General features: G+C 32.3%; 1 protein-coding gene across 6 annotated transcripts in view; it reads left to right on the top strand.

Annotated features, from left to right (window-relative positions):
* The window catches only part of LOC117119769 (ras-specific guanine nucleotide-releasing factor 1-like), a 109,375-nt gene that overhangs the window by 49,743 nt on the left and 39,777 nt on the right, over nucleotides 1–19,855 (top strand). For 3 of the 6 annotated variants that reach the window (XM_033264655.1, XM_033264652.1, XM_033264653.1), the window contains exons 5-8: nucleotides 3,086–3,106; nucleotides 5,894–5,992; nucleotides 10,724–10,977; nucleotides 13,967–14,046. In XM_033264655.1, the coding sequence (XP_033120546.1) occupies nucleotides 3,086–3,106; nucleotides 5,894–5,992; nucleotides 10,724–10,977; nucleotides 13,967–14,046 (454 nt within the window). Of the gene's footprint in view, nucleotides 1–3,085; nucleotides 3,107–3,141; nucleotides 4,646–5,893; nucleotides 5,993–10,723; nucleotides 10,978–13,966; nucleotides 14,047–19,855 lie in introns of those variants that run through there. The other 3 variants (XM_033264654.1, XM_033264656.1, XM_033264657.1) reach the window with 2 other exon arrangements.

Raw genomic sequence — 19,855 nt, 5'->3', positions numbered from 1 at the left:
CATGACCCCGAGGACAGAAAAAAACATAATCGTTTGTTTTTGTTATGAGAGAAGCTGGTTCTAAAAGTGTCAAAAATTGTTTGTGAATGAACCTAATATGAAAATAATTATTATTGCCAAATAGATAGATCTCGATGCTACTTATTCACAAATAGTATATCCGGTCTGTGGCCAAACATTGACAGCAATATAGGCCTATATAGACAGTTTACAATATACAGGTATGGACTTTCGAAATCGCGAGTCTGGCTTTGCACAGAGTAAAATCGAGCTGCGCTAATTATAGGCCTTGGTTATTATAAGAATTATCGTCGCCATAATCATGAAGCAGAATGCTATCTGCTTAAAAAATCGAAAAAGTATACGGACAATTTTTGAAATTGGGTTCATGTTTCGCGCTAATTCCAGGTGTTTATGCTAGGTTGTGATTTACCGTTCCGCCATCAAAATGCGATCGCCTGAACTTCCTGTCCTGCAATTCATCGACCCGACCCAAAAGAAGAAGTGTGAACGTCCGTAAGGCGGCCCTGGGTCGACTTAAAACTTAAAACAATAACTGTGAACAGAAATGAAGTTGAGTCGGCCGTAATTTAAGGCGACCCTGGGCCGGCCCTAGGACGGCCTAATAAGTGTGATTGGGCTCTTACACACAGCATGTGGAGACATACAGTAGATCAGTAGCGTGTAAAGTAATAGAACTCTTAACTGATTCAGTGATGGGATACTGTACAAGGCATTGCCATAACAGTAGATGCTATATTTGTTATTTTATATCTCCATTTGCAAAGCATTTATAGTAATTGAAACTAATGCTATAAATAATAATGTAATTTATTAGTCAATCACTACAGTAAGAATACATTTTTGGTTCATCAAGAATCTTTCAAAAACAAAAAGGACAGATAGGCCTTAGATACCGATTGCTTTCTATCCATCAAATTGTCCAAATACTAAAATGCTCTACAATCACTCAGTCAGTCACTATTATAGCATTAGTTAATCAATAAGCATGGTTATATATTTATATTATGCAATTATAATCAAGTTCTGAGGACCCTATATAAAATAGAGTGCAAAAGAGCCATTATTTTCTGAAAAAAATTGCCTGAATCCTGCAGGGATGTTGATGATAGTGGGTCATACTGGTGTTAGAGATGAGCATGATGTTGTAGATAATGATTGGTGGTCATAATAATTATCTTGTGCTTAATGTCTGGTCACATGACCAGAAATATTATTGCCTAGGGAGTGAGGATTGTTATTGTGTAAGTCTGTGGTAAGAGCAATTATTAACATTACTGTACTAATCAGAAAGGTATTACTCAGGTATTATGCTATAATACATGTTTATAAATGGTGGATGAATATTGTTAAAACTTGCGAAAGGGAAAGACTTTTTAGAATTTTGATTTCTTAACTGATGATGAGTGAATAGTCCACTATTGAGCAAGTCAAGTGGCTGAGCTGCTAACTATAGTACATCCTTTACATTGGCACCGGTCCATGCTCGTAGCGCAGGGTTTGGTTGGTAGAACCAGTAGGACCAAGTCTTCTCTGATAAGGACTTAATTTGGAGGTCCACATTTGGCTTACGTGTGTGCACTTTAAAGAACCCAATACGTTTTTCAGAAGAGCAAGGGGTTACCCCAATGCCATGGACCACGTCCATATGTAATTCAGTACAGTAATGATGTGAGTTATGGGTTATTCTTCTACCTTTACTGTACTTTTTATATAAAAATACCCTGATTGATATATCTTGTACCTGAAATAAAAATGTATAATAATACCATCCTATTCATTGTTACTATTTTTGTAGGGTCATATTTCTTTTCTATAATTATGAATACTTGTTCTTCATTCGTACCCAGGGGCGGCACCAGGAGTTCCCCAACAAGGGATCCAAGCTCTCCGACCAGGAGTCCACACCTCGCCGGGTCAAAGAAAAATTGAATTTGTCGGGGAATTTTTTCATTAAAAAATAATAACGTGTTAATTATACAGATACAGATACAGATGCAGATCTTTTATTGTCATAAAAATATAAGGTACAATTATGAAATTTTCCTTCCTTATTGCAAATAAGTATAAAAATAAATATAAATATATTAGAAAGGACATACGGTATCACAAAAACACAATTCTAACTACATGAATTCTACTTACAACATACATTATCTTAGTTTCCTCTTACAGTATTAAATTCAGTAATTGCTGACGGCAGAAAAGAGTTCCTAAATGGAACCTCTCTGAGGTACTAGTCCCCCTGTCAGAGGTACCAGCCCATGTCGGGGAAGAGCTGGCACCACCACTACAACCCATACAGTATGATCGCAATGGTATCCAACACCTCGCATATATGCTAGCACTACTCGCACTAAACAATTTTTAATCACTAAAATTTGACAGCTTAGTAAGGCATGCTTGAATTATACTTTGGAACTTGAGATTTGATTTTTCCCCGACAACCTTGCTGGAAATTCCCCCGATGGGGGGTCCAGAGGTCCCAGGGGTCTTTTGTCCCCTGGACCCCCCCACTAGCGCTGCCCCTGTTCCTACCTTATCCTCTACAGGTACCTATCCCTCCTTCATTTCTCCACCTACCTCTTCATCTATCCCTTTTTTCATTCTCTTTTCCATTCTCTCCTTAGTCAAATTGTTGATAATGATGAAGTTTCTTTCTTGATGTGACAGGAGCTCCAAGCATTTGATTTTTCAAATTACTCCGAATGTTCAAATTGCCAATAAATGCATTGAACCATAATGTTTTCTTTAATTAAGTTTTTTATACAGTATTTGAAAAACATGGAGCTCTTGTCAAACTTACTTTAACCTGTTGCATCAGCATTTTTATTTTGTTTATTACAGAAAACTGTTTGTATTCAATAGATTTCACAACTTTTAAAATAAACCTTTGCTTATTATTAAAATCCTGGAACGACTTTTGCAATTTTCTACGCTTGCCTTTTGGATTTGATTTGTCAACATTATTCAACAGGCTAAGGCAGCTACAGTACTGTAAATATTGGCCTAGTTTTTGTATGATTGATTCAGTTCCATTTCTTTTTTGGCCTGGGATTTTCAGCTAAAAAAGGAAATAGGCGAGGTACAGTATTGTAGAATTTCCAAACTGGGTGTGTACATGTGTGTGTGCGTGTGTGTGTGCGCGTGTGGATGGGTGTTTATGTATATGTACATGATGTATGTGTACATTGTGTGTAGAGGTTTATTTGTTAGTGCTTATGCATGAATAAAATGTCTCATTTTTTGGCTAGTTTTAAAAAATTAATAGCCGGTTCTTTCAATTCTATAATATTTTGTTTCAAATTAATATGTATTTAGGTATTTATGAATTGTCCATAAGTATTATGATGTTAATTGATATGAAACAATTTCTAATAAAATATGTCAACCTAAAATTTCTGCAAGCATGTTTGTGATGATATTGATTTTATTATGAATTCTAAAATCAATTTAAACTGAATATTTGAATTGAAAACTGGCTTACAGTATTTGCATGAGTTTGGAATTTCTGCTGTTGCATTCTAACTTTTAATATCATTTACTGATAAGCAAATTATTTTAATTTATTTTAATTAAATAATTTTTTTCTTGGTTATGGTTTACTGTAAATGCATGTTACTAATATTAAAAATGCTATGCCTTAATCACTAATCTTGGATTTGAAAGGAATAATTGCATTATTGCTACAATAGTAATTAAAACAAAATATTATTCTAAATCATTATTTGTGAAAAAAATAGTCAGTTAAGTTTTTTTTTTCTGTATTATATTCTGTATCAGGCACATATAGTGGTCTGGAATGGGCATACCAATTTAATTGATATGAAATCTATATAAATATTGTCGTAGGAGCTAAACTTATTGCTATAAAAATTATTTTGGCATGATTCAAAAACAATGTTGTCCTTAAGTGCAGAAGCTGTAGGTCTAAAATATTTATTTCAATTTAATGATGCCTTGTAAGCCAAGTTAAATTGAAAAAAGATGTTACATATAATTACTTTCTCCGTATCCTCAAACATTTTTTTCAGTTTTTGCTATCAAAATATTTTTTTTTTCATTGCCAAGGCCCAATTGTAGTTTAGTGTAGTAGTTATTTTTATAACAAAGTCAAGTGAAGTCATTCTGTTATTGTTGGTTGGATTATTAATTTTTCACTTGCTTCTCAATAGAGTTAATTACAATAGTTTATTACTGTTGGCCAATTGAATCTATCAAAACCTTCCCTGATTAGTTAATTAATATACTAAAGTGTTACATGTATATCAATTGGGTATGTTTTTTTCTAATGTTCCCTTTAGTTGCATTTACAAATGTTTCACCATTTTGTTACTGTATGTTTGCATGAAGCAATTTATTTAATTCCTTTTTAGTTCTATAAAATGTGACCTAACAACCTAGTATTCACCCCAAGTTTAGTATTGATCTCGATGACCTAGTGTTGACCCATAGTTCAATAGTGCATTGACCTTGTTTACAATCAATGTTGTTTCCTTAGATTCCTTCATTCAGTAGGGTTAGAATGTTTTGTCTTATTAAAATGCAGTCAGTCTTAATTTTCTGAAATGTTTGCATAATGTGAAAGTGTTTCTAGCTTTAGAAGTACAGGTGAATCTGTCAGGTGGGTTTGTGTGTTTTTATCTCTTTATAGATGGTTTCATTCTATGAATACTAACACAGTTTATGCACAATGTAGTTTTAAAATATATTTATGCACAGCTGTTTGCTTAATAACACAATAGTGATTAATAACTATTAATAAAGTAAACCACATGAAGACATTAAACTAATGATCTTTAAACAGTAACCATGAAAAGAAATTACAAATGAAATATGGAATACATTAAAGTATGACACCGTATTGTAATATTTTCATTTCATTCATAGAGCAATGGGGTCAGACATTGGTACTCTCCCATCAAATCTCACATCTTCACTATTCATTGCTTATATATAGCATTCTTTTTATTATGCCTTGTATAGATGTTTAACAATAACATAGCCTCTGTTATGCTTAAAATTACTGAATATTACAACAGTTTGCACTTTAACTTTGACATTTGGAAACATAAATACTTAATATAATTTTTTACAATATAATGCCACTTTAAATGCCAAGCATCTCCTTGTCTTTTTATTTTGTTGGAAACAATAAGTAATAGTTAGAAAGGAAAATTAGAAACCTGCTTTGCCAATAAAGAAACATAATATTTACATAAGAAACAAAACTATGCTAGCTAGATATTATAATAAATTGTATGTCCATTTAACTAAATTATTAAAGTAGTTATTCATTATATGTAATTATATAAATAAACATATAATTAATTATATATAATCATGCTTTTAACCACCATTATTAGTATGTTGAAGTAAAGTAGTACATAAAACAGATTTGTGTACATGTTATGTATTAGTTATTCATATTACATAACTAACCATATGATGTGTAATTAAACAATAATTAAATGTATGTGCCATGTTTTTAATCAGTATTGGCATTATGAATTAGTAAATTTAACAGAAATAAGTAATAATTAATAATTCTGATTAAATTTACTACTTGATATTTTACACAGATGTGTTGATGGTTAAAACATAATTCTGTTTTTGTAAAGGTAGATTCACACCAAATCCGAATTTTGTTCATAGAACATTTTTGATGTGTGTCTTAGTACGCACCTGTATTCTTTACCACTGATTCAATTTTTTTTCCTTTCGTTATCCATGCGAACCAAATTCAGATTCGGTGTGAATCTACTTTAAGTGATGGAAATTGCACTGTTGAGGGAGATTTGGGAATTAAGTGTCTAATGAATTAAATTATACTTAATTGAGTATATAATGAATTGTATTTATTTTTTATCAGTTGAACATCCTTCATAGGGAGAGGAAGAGATCAGCCGTCATTATCCTTCAAGACCAAAACCAGAATGAACAATCAGAGGAAATGAAACAAATATTGAAGGTAAATTCCACATTGAAATGTAGGAATTATAACAAAGATTAAAGTAATATCCACATTGAAAATTAGGTGGAACTGAAACAAATATTAAAGGTGATATTCACATTAGGTAGGAAGAATGAATCAAAGATTAAAAACTAATATTATATGGAGAAGAAAAATAAATATAATGGAAAGGTAAGATGATATGAAACAAATATTAAAAGTATGGAAAATTAGGAAATGGAACAATAATTAAAGGTGTAAGATCCATATCATGTCTGGGCTCACTCTAACTTTTTTTTTTGGTTTAGCTAATTGGCTGAAGTCAACAAATTGTTTTTAGCCAATTGAATACTAATACAAATACTAGGCCTATACGCACATCATGGAGCAAGGAAAATAGCCTACTTTTGGGAGTAAGCGAAACCATAGAGGGTCCAGAAAACCTGTATTTTATGCATTTTCAGCATAATTATGTATCAGCAAGGATTATTCAAAATTGGCTTGGTTCCGATAGCCTGGCAAGTATTTGAAAATTTTAAATGATTTTAAGCCTTCACCAAAATGGCTAAAGCAGTTGGTTATTTTTTCGCCAATCCAAAAAAGTTTTTGTGAATGGCGACTTGGTGATCGGTTAGCGTGAGCCCAGTTTGGCGCAGTAGTAATGGTTCTGTTTCCCAACATCGAAGCCGAGGGTGCAATCCTTTGCTGTGCATTTTACTGTGTCCTTGAGGGAGGCACTTTACCTACCATACATTGCTTTTTAGTCTACCCAGCTGTGTAAATGGGTACAAATGCATGGAGTAACCAGCAATAGTGTCATTATCCACTAATTTTTCCTCTTTAATTCCAAGTAGTTAAAGTCAAACTTAATCATTAAAATAAACTGCAGACTCACATTAGAATTTAAATAGATCAATACATCTCTTTTGTATTTGAATATATTAATTGTTATATGAGTAGATAATCTGTAAATTATTCAGCATTTGGCCTGTATATATAATAATGATAATAATAATAATAATATTTATCATTTTTTCATTTCATTTTATTCAATATCAAAATCGCAGTCGAGGACTGAATTAAATAATACTAACAATAAAACAGAACAGTAATATAAAAACATCGAAGGAAAGTAATATGAAAACATCAAAGGATTAATTATTAATTGAAGTAATACACAAACATCACAGATTAAAAACATTAAAAATTGCATTTTTACAAATTATATGGCATTCAATATATAATCATTTGCCAGGAAATAAAATTGGCAGTTAGCCTGAACAAATAATTTTGTACTCTTTCCTCTTAAGTTATACAAACAAATACAAAATTTAAACATACATTAAAGACTTGTTTAAAATGTAATAATATTTTTACTTCACATGTATTGCTTTTATTAAGATGTTTAAGTCAGCCCAACCTGTTAGCTTTGCTGGAAAGATCAGCCACTTATTGTTGGGGGAAAAAAAATCAACTCAAATCAACTCAATACATCAGCACATGTATAAACAGCATGCTGTGAATTTTGCATTATGGCGAAACAAAATACTATTGACATATGATGCCATTCAAAGTTGCTCTTTTTATATTATATTCCATTCTCGCCTAACAGTGAGCGTCTTGTCACTATGCAAGATCGAATCAGCTTTGTGATGCTTCATAAACCCAGTGTCATTATGAGGCTTAGGAAGTGGATCTGCTGCTGTGTCTACACTGATAACGTCATTCATAGTTGTCTGAAAAAGATTTGTTGTCTGTAGGTTTAGTGTCCTGGTACTGGAAGCTACAACTTCTTGTTATTAATTACACAATTAAAAACACTATAATTTAACTAACCAACTATAAACGTTAACATTAAATATCTGAGTTTCAGTAAATTGTACCATTATTAATTGGGCTGTCATTTTTAAATTATTCTTTCTTTGATACATTCCTTTTATTAGTCATTTATGTTTTATGGTATTTACATAAATGATAACTCCTGGGACCTACAGAGGCAAACATATCTAGAATTTGTTTCTAGAATGAAAGTGTATTTATAACTCCTATGACCTAACCATCACTATTAATACTGGGTTAGTCTATACTAACATTGTTTAATAATTTGTGTTTATCATCTGCTTTCAGCCATTATGATATCATTCATCATGGTTGTTTATGAATCCAATGGGCAAACCTAATAGTTTAATGTACAGTTTAGACCGTTTGAAGTCCTTAGAAGTCGTCACGAATCAGCAGAAGTATAAACTTTCCTCAGAAGTGTACTTGTGAGGCTGAAGAACAATACCATAGTCTACCATTACTACATTACATTACTACAGTACCATAGTCTACCATACTAAAACTAAACTTTAAATCTACGTTATAATTACATAAAAAGGTAAACTACATGGAAAAAGAGAATAAATTAACTTAGAAAACTAAAGTTAAAAATCCAAATCAAAATTATCAGCGAATCATTTCCTGAAAACCTACAAAGTATATTCATTTATACTGTAATGTAATTAGATTTTAGAGCATACCAGTAAGTAATAACCTAGAAACATAAGGCAAACTAAAGCACTGTAAGATATGGATATGAGAAAGAATGTTGTTCCTGAGCATTGAATCCTCAATTTGAACTCTTTAAATTATATAAATCAAGTTGGTTACTATAATATTGGTTTCTTTAGGGTGTTGATTTTATGAATACTGTATTAGTATAAACATGTGATTTGATTTATGTTTTGCAAACATACATTTTAAATTTGTAATTTATAGTGATAATTTTTCCTACTACTGGGTGTGCTTTTAAAATACATGATAAATATTATATTAGTAATAATAATCATCATTGGCGTATCACATGTTACCTCAAGGTAATAATTGTTTGTACATATTTAGTATTTGTAAGTTTAATGAAAATCAATTACATGCTTGTATAATTCACAGAATACAGACAATGGGCATTATTAATGCTATTTGGCATTTTAGTTGTCATTTATCATGTACTAATAAATCACTTTGCAGGATATATCAGTCTTTATCGGGCATTGATTTATATTACCTACAAACAAGTATCCTAATGTACACTGAAAATGAACTCTAGCAAATTTAACAAATTGCTGCTAAAATCTAATTTCAAAGGAGGATGGCTATATAAATCCTTCAGCGAATTTTATAAACTATATATTAGACTTACAAATTGGGGTGATTTTTTTTTAAACGTGTTTGATAGATACATCTCATGAATATATTCAAATTCCCTGCACCCCATTCTCAAGCACACACCCACATACATATATAAATAAACACTCTGTGCACTTACTCATCACTCGTATATATTGTTGGTGTTTGGCTATTATGATCTGTGTTTGATTCAGAGAGTCAGACACAAAGCCATATTATAATTTTGTGGTTTCTTTGCCTGAAACTAGTTAACAATGTTTTATCACTCCCAGTATGCTCATTCCATTTGGTATGGATGCTTCCAATCTGAAAATGTATATTAAAACTTGGTAAAAATGATATCAAAATAGTTTAGGTGTTGTTTGATTTAATGAATCTGTGAGAAATTTTATATTACAAATGCTTTATTGGGAACATGGGATAGGAATAGAAAGGGGTTGTCCTTTATTATATGCCTCAAACTTTCGCAGACATTATTATTATTAGGATGATGACAATGATAATGGTGATGATGAGGATGACATCAGCAGTCACCACTGAGGGTTTTTATATTTTCTTCTCCTTTTTTTTCCCTTTTTTTTTCTGTTTATTCAATATTTATAGTTTCTGTACATAAACTAATAATTATTAAACAATTTTTTTTAAATTGAGAAAAGGCTGCCCTGTGTAGATACTCCAGATGGATATGCTCCGTTATAAAATTACAATAATAATTGTTAAGCTATATTAGTTTTTGAAAATTTTATGATATAATTTTTGAAATTTTTATTGCCAATATAAGGTTGTTATTTGATTTGGATATTAAACGTTGATGGACGCAAACCAATAACAATAACACTAATGCAAGTAGAAATGTGGGAATTGCAATATATGTTACATATGTATTAATGTAATTATTGATTTAGTCATAAATATATTTGATGTCATATTGCTGTTAAATGAGAATGCATGTTATTGCTATCTGCACTACTGTCTCTGTAATAAATTTCACTTGTTTAAAGATATACTGTCTGTGTTTAAATCTGGAACACCCTCACAAATCTGATTAAAGATTGAATTGCGTATTTAAAAGCATCAAATATGTTATTGTATTGGAAATGAGACAGATTGAAACAATTCAACCACAAAAATATTTCAATTGATTATGAACAAATTTAAAGGCCTTAAGTATACTTTTATTTGCGGGCAATTTTTTTCTAGCGAATTCCAAATTTTTTATTCAAATTTATTAGCTCAAAACTGAATGTATATTAAATAAACCATTGTCTTGACAGACGTCACTGTAGTACTATTGATGTTTTTTGTTTTTAACTAATGGATATAATCATTTTACTTTAATAATAATTTAATTAAAAATGAAAGGTATCACTTTTAGATTTGTGTGTAATGTGTATTTGTGTTTTTCAAACTTCTGTATTCAATTTCAATTCAATTCAATTTATACAAAAAAACCCTGGAATGGAGAAGTAAATGCTCTGCTGTACATAGTTCAACTTATTATGTAACAACATTTTAACTATTTTGTTTTTAATCTGTTTTATCAATTGAAAAATCACCATTATCAAACATTGTCCTACATAGGTTCAAAGTTTTCTCCGGGGTTGGCTTTGTCGTCGCAGGTGGAAGGCTATCGTGCAGGACTACATCCGCTCCCCACATGCTGAAAGCATGCGAAAAAGGAACAATATTGTTTTTAACATGGTGGAGAGTGAACGAGAATACGTGGAACAGCTGTCTTTGCTTGTCTCCTGCTTCTTAAGGCCATTCAAAATGGCCGCCAGTGCTAAGAAACCTATCATTTCGCACGAGGAAGTTAACTCAATTTTTCTGAACAGGTTTGTGAGTATTTTATTCTTACTTTTGGAGGGGAATAGGTTTGTACATGTCAAACATATACAACATCAGATAACTGATTTACAGTAAAATTTGTTCAGCAAATTTTAGTTAAATTATAATGTCATTTTTTCACTTATTTTTGAAATATTTTTTAAACATAAAAAACCCTTTGTTTTAATCTTTATCGAATTTCATCTATATTTAAGTTTTGTTATTTTTTATTTTTAAATACTGTCATTATGAATCTCTAGCTTATGATTAATATTTTTGATAAAATAGTGATTATATCAGATCACAGTATCCACTGAAAATGCTGGTGTACAGGGAAAGCAGACAAGTTAATTCTGCCTATAAGCAAAACAAATATAAACAAAAACGACTAGTCGTGCTGGTAGCCTACAATTTATAGTGTGTGTTTTTCAGTGATTAACTGTATCATGACGAGCTCTTAAAAATACACATGTAATTTATGACACGTCATGCCAATCGTATATTAGCATACAAAGGATGGTGCACTGTTAAATATTTTGTCAAAAAGGAAAAATATGTTTTCATTGGGATTGATACCCAACTGTCAAAAATAAATGTTCAGTTTCTTGAAAGATGAGTGAGAATTGTTCTGACACTTGATAAGCTGGCCTGTCAACTTGCCCTTTGCCTTATCTGCTAATGGTAGCTTCTCAATGGGAGTCAACTTGAATTTTAACTGGTGATTACATCTTAATATGTCAGCAACTGATAGATGATGTCATCATATGATAGATGATGTTAATAACAAAAATTGCTTTAAGGTCTCACTCTTACAAGTTGACGTAATAAATTACAATTATCCTCCAATGCCTGTTGTAAATTTAAAAATCCTATGCCATGTATTCTTCTTTTTTTTGGGGGTGGGGGGGGTAGTCCTTAAAGCATGTATGATCATTTACATCTAAATGTGGCCATTGATTGGTTGAACTATAACTGAACAAGACACTGTATTAACAGCCCCTTTAACATTCTCATTACACAGATTAAACATCTATCGTCCAGTAGGTCTCATTTCACTGAGTTTCAATACACATTAAAAGACATTTTTGAATGTTGATGTTTCATATGGTACTCACTGCAACTATCAGAGGTGATAAATACACATAAATAGCATGTAGAGGATGAAATAATGGTGTAGTTACATATTAGTAGAAAACTGTAATGGAATTTTGTTTCTGTCTTGGTATAACAGCATAAAAAGAATGAGCATTATTAAAGTCAATCTAATTAATATCTTCAATCAATGTACTTACCTGTTAATTAAGTATTATTCTGATTAACTAGAAAAGCTATAAAGAGAAGGAGATCACTCATCAAATGTTGATCCATCTACCTGTAAATTGCTGAGGATGACCCATCAAACACTAGTACTTGCTAAGTTTGACCCGTCAACCTGTAAAGACCTGAGGATGACCCATCAAATTCTAGTATGCTGTGTTTGACCCATCAAATTCTTGTAAGCTGAGTTTGACCCATCAACCTGTAAAGAGCTAAGAATGACCCATCAAACATTAGTAAGCTGAGGTTGACCTATCAGCCTGTAATGAATTAAGATTCACCCATCAACCTATAAAGAGCTGATGTTAACCTATCAACATGTAAATAGCTGAAGTTGACTGATCAATCTATGAATAGCTTAGGTTGACCTAACAACCTACAGTATAAAGAGAGGTTGACCCATCAACCTGTGTATAGCTGAAGTTGACCCATCAACTTGTAAAGGATTGAAAAGATCTGAGCTTGACACATCAGCCTGTTAAGATCTGAGTTTGACCAGTCCACTTGTAAAGAGCTGAGGTTGTCCCATCAACCTATAAAGAGCTGAAGTTGTTCCATCAACCTGTAAAGACCTGAGCTTGTTGAGCCATTCACCTGTAAAGACCTGAGGTTGTCCCATCAACCTATAAAGATTTGAAGTTGTCCCATCAACCTGTAAAGACCTGAGGTTGTCCCATCAACCTGTAAAGACCTGATGTTGTTGAGCCATTAAGCTGTAAAGACCTATGGTTGTCCCATCAACCTGTAAAGGCCTGAGGTTGTTGAGCCATTAATCTGTAAAGACCTGAGGTTGTTCTATCAAACTGTATAAGTCTTGTGGTTACCCATCAACCTGTAAAGGCCTGAGGTTGTTGAGCCATTAACCTGTAAAGACCTGAGGTTGTTCCTCTCAAACTTTATAAGTCTTGTGGTTGTCCCATCAACCTGTAAAGACCTGAGGTTGTTGAGCCATTGACCTGTAAAGACCTGGGGTTGTTCCATCAAACTGTATAAGTCTTGTGGTTGTCCCATCAACCTGTGAAGAGATGAGGATGACTCATCAACTTTCTCTGTACCCAGCTCCAACACCGACACTCTGTGTGAGAAGTCAGCCAGCTATACCCCAAGACTTCTGAGCACTAACTTCACTGGCAAATCTGTCTCTGATATATCGAACAGTTCCTTCTAGTTCATATTCATTGTAGAATTTACAATATAGAAACTAGTTCACATTTTTGAAAATAACATATTTCACTTTTGCATCAATGAGCATTTAAAAAATACATGAAACATTATTTTATTTCCAAGTCACCACATGGTCTGCTAATGTTCCCTAACTGTACTTCTGTTGCGTAACATTTTCATAATATATCATAGAAAAATGATCATTCGTGGACAAAATGGCTCATTAAGAATCGGCATGGGATCAAACTGTGTTTTGTCAATCATTAGATTCAAACAATCTACTTCTTGAGTATCCAGGGAAATAGTGATTGTTTCCAACAATGCATGAAGTTAAATACAAATTATTTTTTGACGTGAACTGTTTGGTTTCAAAATACTAATACTAATTACTAAGACTACAGTAATTAATTAAAAATGTTGTTTAATTTTAGATAAATAAAATCTTAATGTAAAATATTCTTAAATAGTTGAAGTTTTTGGATCATCATTCATTTATTTCTTTGCTTTGTCTTTTAGTGAAACCATATTTTTCTTGCATCAAATATTTTACAAGGGTTTGTCTGCCAGGATGGACCAGTGGCCCAAACTTTTAATTGGTATGTATTCTACTTCTTACATAATTATTGAAAAATCAAATATAGATACTGTAAAACCTCGAATAGATGCCCAATGGGTTTAATCTCAAGAAGTCTCGAAAAGAAGCCCATGGAATTCTTTTCAAGACAGCATAGGCTTTTTTTCAAGATAGCACAGAACATACACTGTACATGAATTTCAAAGAAACAAAATTAATTAAAAACATGCTTGGTTTATACAGTAGTTTAGGTTATTTAATGCAGGTTAATACATTCCATGATACAGATCGAGGTTACAGTAGCCCTATATATTGTTTTATAGTAGTAATTCCCAAAATATACAGCATTTATTTTGAAAAGAAGCCCCCATCTTTACTTTGTAAAAGTAGCCTCGAAAAAAAAACCATCCAAAGTTCACAAAAAAAAAAAAGAAAAGAAGCCCAAGGTTTCAATTAGAGGTTTTACGGTATGCAAATGAAGTCATGAGCTTCAGAATGAGGTGTATACTAGTCAGTTATTAATATGCAAATAATTAAGTTTATAGATTTTTACATTAGTCATGTTTTTTTATCATCAGGTTGAAGAAGGTAGACAATCAAGTATTGATATGCAAATGAGTCATGGGCTGATATTGTAATAATAATTGTCAATTTATATAGAGTACTACAGTGTTACGTCACGATACTGTGTGATACTACTCCATTGCTATCGTTGCAAAAAGCGTTCAACCGGACGCCATTTTCTCCACTGACAAACCATTGATCCCAATTTCTAATGTAATTATTAGGATGTTTTATCTTTTTCTCTGTAAATTTTAATTGATGATTAAATATAACTAATATAATGCGAGCATTTGTGTTTTTAGTACATTTTGATGGTAAAATATTAGATTTCAAAATGCCTATTCCAGAAAGCCTATGAAGTCATTCAGGCATAATGAACGGTAACCAACGTCTGTTGAAAACAGAGAGCGCCACCTGGCGTCGTGACGACACGACTATGGTACTCTATAGTGCATTATGTAAAATACCTCTATGCGCTTTACAGCATGGAGTGGGATAAATTATTAAAAGTTTTCCCATAAAAATAATAACAATAAATATAAATATAGGATTACTATGTAATGCAAGTGAGTATATTGATAGATATAAACCTTAGTCACATAGTAATATGCAAATGTGTCATGGGCTGTTATTATATGCAAATGAGGAAATTTATAGATATAAACCTTAGTAATGTGATATACAGTATTATTGAGTAGATTACAGATTAAAGAAGGTAGACAAATCAAATTATAATGTGCAAATGAGTAATGCGACCTGATGGATGTAGACATATTATTGATATGCTATATTTCCTTTTGTATGGTCAATTAGAAGTCGTCTAAGGTCAGTGTATATGCAGGGAACTCCTTGGTATGTGTATGAAATTCAATGACTGAGTTGATGCTTGCATTGATGAATAGGAGTGGAATATTGTTATTATAATGAAGTGGAGATGACAAAGGTTGGAGTGATGATTAAGGCAGCCGATCACATGGTTCAATTGTCTTCATCCTCCTTTTTCTAATCATTTTCATGTTGAAGATTAGGATTGAAGATGATGGCAAATACTGATTTCTGTAGCACCGTTTCCAATTCAGTGATGAAAGGTGCTTGAGAGTGTTGCACCTGGTCACTGTCTAAATAAAATACAATGGCAAATCAGCACAGAGTGCATCCTTCTCTGCTCCATGAGAGTATATCTAGTCAAGCCCATGTACATAACAAGTACAGTCAGTGCCACAACTTGCCCATGTACTCCTGGGTAGAGAGAGACAGACATAGGTGAAGTTTCTTGCCTAAGGACACCAGCGACTTTGACAACAATGGTTTTGAACCCCCGACTCAAATATATTTAAATGACAGAGAGACAGGTGATATCTGTTAAAAGATACTAGAGCAAAATAAGGAATTTACTTGTGAATTATTGAAGCAAATAAAATTGCTGTCATACTTAAGCTCATTCTCAATCCTACAGAATAAAATTCTAAAATCTGCTACTTTGACTCACTGTTTTGGAGAAAACAATAAAGTATACAGAAAACATTTAAATCACTCATCATTTGATGGTAAATTTGGCTGCAATCGCTCTTTTTTTCGACAGGCGAGTTGATTGGCTTAGGAGAGTTGATTGGCTTAGACGAGTTGATTGGCCAAGCGGTTATCGGCGCTGGTTCAAACGGCTCACTTGCCAATAGTTTCGGTGGTGGAACAAGTCTTCTCGGATAAGGACTTTGAACCATATAACTAAATAAAAAAACAGACAAGAACATAACCCCCCTGCCAACGAAGTTGGCGGAGGTAATGACAGAAAAAATGGATACAGTATGCAAATGTATAATGTTATTATATTATATGAACACACAAAAGATAGAATAATGGTAGTGCGATATAATTTATAAGCATGTAGGTAAACACGCTAGATCAATAAACTAGGTCAACAAACTATACTAGAAGAAAAAAACCAGCAAAATTAAACCAGGTCAGCACACTCATCTAGAAGAAATACCAGTAAGACTGCAACTAACAGATGGAAAGATATTTACAAAAGATGAGAAATTGTTAAATTAGTCACCAGTATGCACATAGGATGAAGAAAGATAAGCGAGTACAAAGCAGTGATGGAAAATTGAAAGTTAAAAAAGTAAAGCTATAATTATTCTATTAAACATACAAAATGCCAGAGATCTAACACACCTGATGTATCAATGATTATTAAACTAGGAATTTTTGAAAATTATATGTCAAAAGAAAATGTTAATAAGAATAGCTATTGCAAATTGCAGTTTGATATTTAGACCATTAAAAGTCTTAAGTATGATTATTTAGAACATTAATTATGGCAGTGCGATATTTTGACCCTTAAAGATTCCAGTAAATTTAGACTGTGAAATGACTCACTAGACTCTTAATGCTGTAGTGTGATATTGTGACTATAAACATGGTCCATGTTAGATTTTGATATTACTGACTTTACCATTTTAGTACCATTGAACAATGAGTATTCAAAGTACTAATTGTATATTTGAACCATAGATTTTGATATTACTGACTTTGCCATTTTAGAACCATTGAACAACAATATTCAAAGTACCCATTGTATATTTAAACCACAAAGAGTACTATGGTATTAATAGAACATGATATTTTGACCATCACTGTAACAAACTAATCCAGTGAAATATTTAGACAGTTACTAGTGGAATGATATTAATGCAATACAATGTATAGTTTTAGCAATCAAGAAATGACGACAAAATGGTAATTCAATCCTTGATATTTATATTATTCTCAATCAATAGTAAAATTATTTAATACTTAGCCAACAATAAGGCAAAAGAAAAGAGTTTGTGTTGTCCAAATCCTGACCGAATCAAAATCTTGAAAATCTAGGGACAAATTCATTTCTGTTGCAAAAGTCAAAATAGTAGAATGATGTGTGAAAAGGATATTTTCAGCATGAAGTATATGACCTTAACCATATGGATTCAACTTTTGAAATGATTCTGATCATTATAATATTTTGTTGAAGAAATTATGACCATTTGTGAGAGATTGTGAGATAACGTGTTCAAAGCTAATAATTTTGTAGTGAATGATTACACACCACAATTGTCACACTTGTTTCATTGTAAGAGAATTATCTCAAAAAGAACTCTCAACATCAAAAGACTATACTGTACATGTAGGGTCAATGGTTATGCATGCCAATGGTCAATTATGGTCATGCATTTTTATAACGCTTTACACAATTTAAAAAAATCATCTCAAGGCCCTTTTGAACCACTATAAAAACTACTAATATAATAATTAATGAAAGAACAGGCACAAAGGAGAGGAAAGTGCGCAAGTGAATTTGAATAGCTCAGTGGTTAAAATTCTTGCCTTCTGATCCCAAGGTCCTGGGTTCAGTTATTGTCACAGCAGGACTTTTTCTCACAACTAAAATTAACTCCACTCCCTAAGCCTCATAAAGAGCCTTAGTTTATAGAGCATCATTCTTATCCTGTAAGTGGCGAGTGTACGTGCTGTTGGATCTGATTTTGAGATGGCGTTGCCATCATTACCGTGTTCATGCGTATTTCAGCGTCTCTATGCGGTGCTTCTGTAGGTTCCACTGAGAGTATGCCTACGGCTTTACTATCGTGCACTGCTAAGTTGACAGTGTTACCTAAAGTAAGGAGGTGCAACTAATGAAAACATCTATACAGTGTATTAACTGAGTTAAACATTGAAGAGAGGTAGGGGTCTTCAATTTCTTTTTAAATACTAAAACTAAGGATGCCTCTGTAGGTAAGGAATTCCACAACTTTGGAAAAGCAACAGAAAAAGCCCTGTTACCATATTGTAATGAATATCTACAACAAAATACAAAAAAAAAATCGTTTAGCATAGCTCTCAATGAATGTTGTCCTATAAATAAATGAAATCTTGATTTATATTATATGCAACTATTTGTTTCCAGCTGTACTTATTGTGTAATAGAGTGTATCTGGCAGTAATTTGGATCTGTTCAGCCATGAAGCCTCTCTGGTCAAATGGTCATGATGCTTACCTTGACTCCCGTCAGAGGCATTTTATTACACAATTTCTTTATTCATTTATTTATAGGACAACATTCGTTGACAGCTATGCTACACGATGTATTATTATGTCCTTTATTTGAACACTGTATTTACCTTTCTTTGATGATTTATATATAATTTAACAGTGTTAACAGCAATTTTTATTTTGTTTTTTTTATTTATTTCTTTTTACAACCAACAGCAAACAAAGTTCGCCACTTACAGGAGGGAACACGAACCACAACGAACAATACAAGAAATAAATCAAACATTAAACCGAACTACTAATGATATTACGAAACATACGAAAGTCATTACAGAAAATATCTAACTCAGGATTTTTTAAAACAAGGGAATTATAACTTTGACTCAATCTACAAACATAACCAAGATGATCAACATGCAAAGAAAAACTAAGGGTGCTGTCAATAAAAATACCAAGATCCTTTTGTGAATGCACCCTGTTAATGGGAATGTCATTAATTAAATAATTGTGAATGAATATGTTCTTTTTTAAGGTAGTAGTTAAGATATTGCACATACCCCACGTAAAAGACCAGGAACAAAGTTTGTCCAAGTCCATCTGAAGCCTGTCGGCATCTTCAATGCTGCTGATAGTTTTAAAAAAATGTTGACATCATCAACAAGCATAAGGCATCTGGAGTGAGTGAAGAGTTCAGGGATATCGTTAACATAAAGATTGAATAGGAGAGGACCAAGAATCTAGCCCTGTTAAATTTACTAATACTCTGCATTTAAAAAATATGTGAAACCAAATGCAAATGAATGAGTTTGCATTACATATCAGTTGCAAGTTTGAAATACATTATTTTGAATATAATTAAGAAGAGTATAATCACCAATTTCGATTGGTATATATCTGGCATATATGTGCTTATTTCTTACTTGATTGTTTTACTAATGAGTCTACATCTCTTGGGAGTCAAGTACAAATGTATTGAAAGAGTATTTTTCAGAAAAAAAGATTTAATTTGATAGTGATTGATTTAATTTCCAGAGACTAAAAGGATTCATCCCACCAGCAGTCCAGAAGTCTCCTAAACTTTAGCCCAAATTACTTCCCACCAACCCCTCCCCTTCAGATTTTGGCACCACTGGGGTATCAGTTTCTATTTAAGCTCATGTTATTTTATGATTTCTTCGGAAGAATTGCGATTTCTTAGAATTGCTAATTATGACAATAAACAATCTATGAGGTTGCAT

This window comes from Anneissia japonica, unplaced genomic scaffold, assembly GCF_011630105.1.
Source record: "Anneissia japonica isolate Jap-2015-1 unplaced genomic scaffold, ASM1163010v1 scaffold724_len3256291_cov202, whole genome shotgun sequence".
NCBI lineage: Eukaryota > Metazoa > Echinodermata > Crinoidea > Comatulida > Comatulidae > Anneissia > Anneissia japonica.
This window is presented reverse-complemented; position numbering and strand designations above follow the sequence as displayed.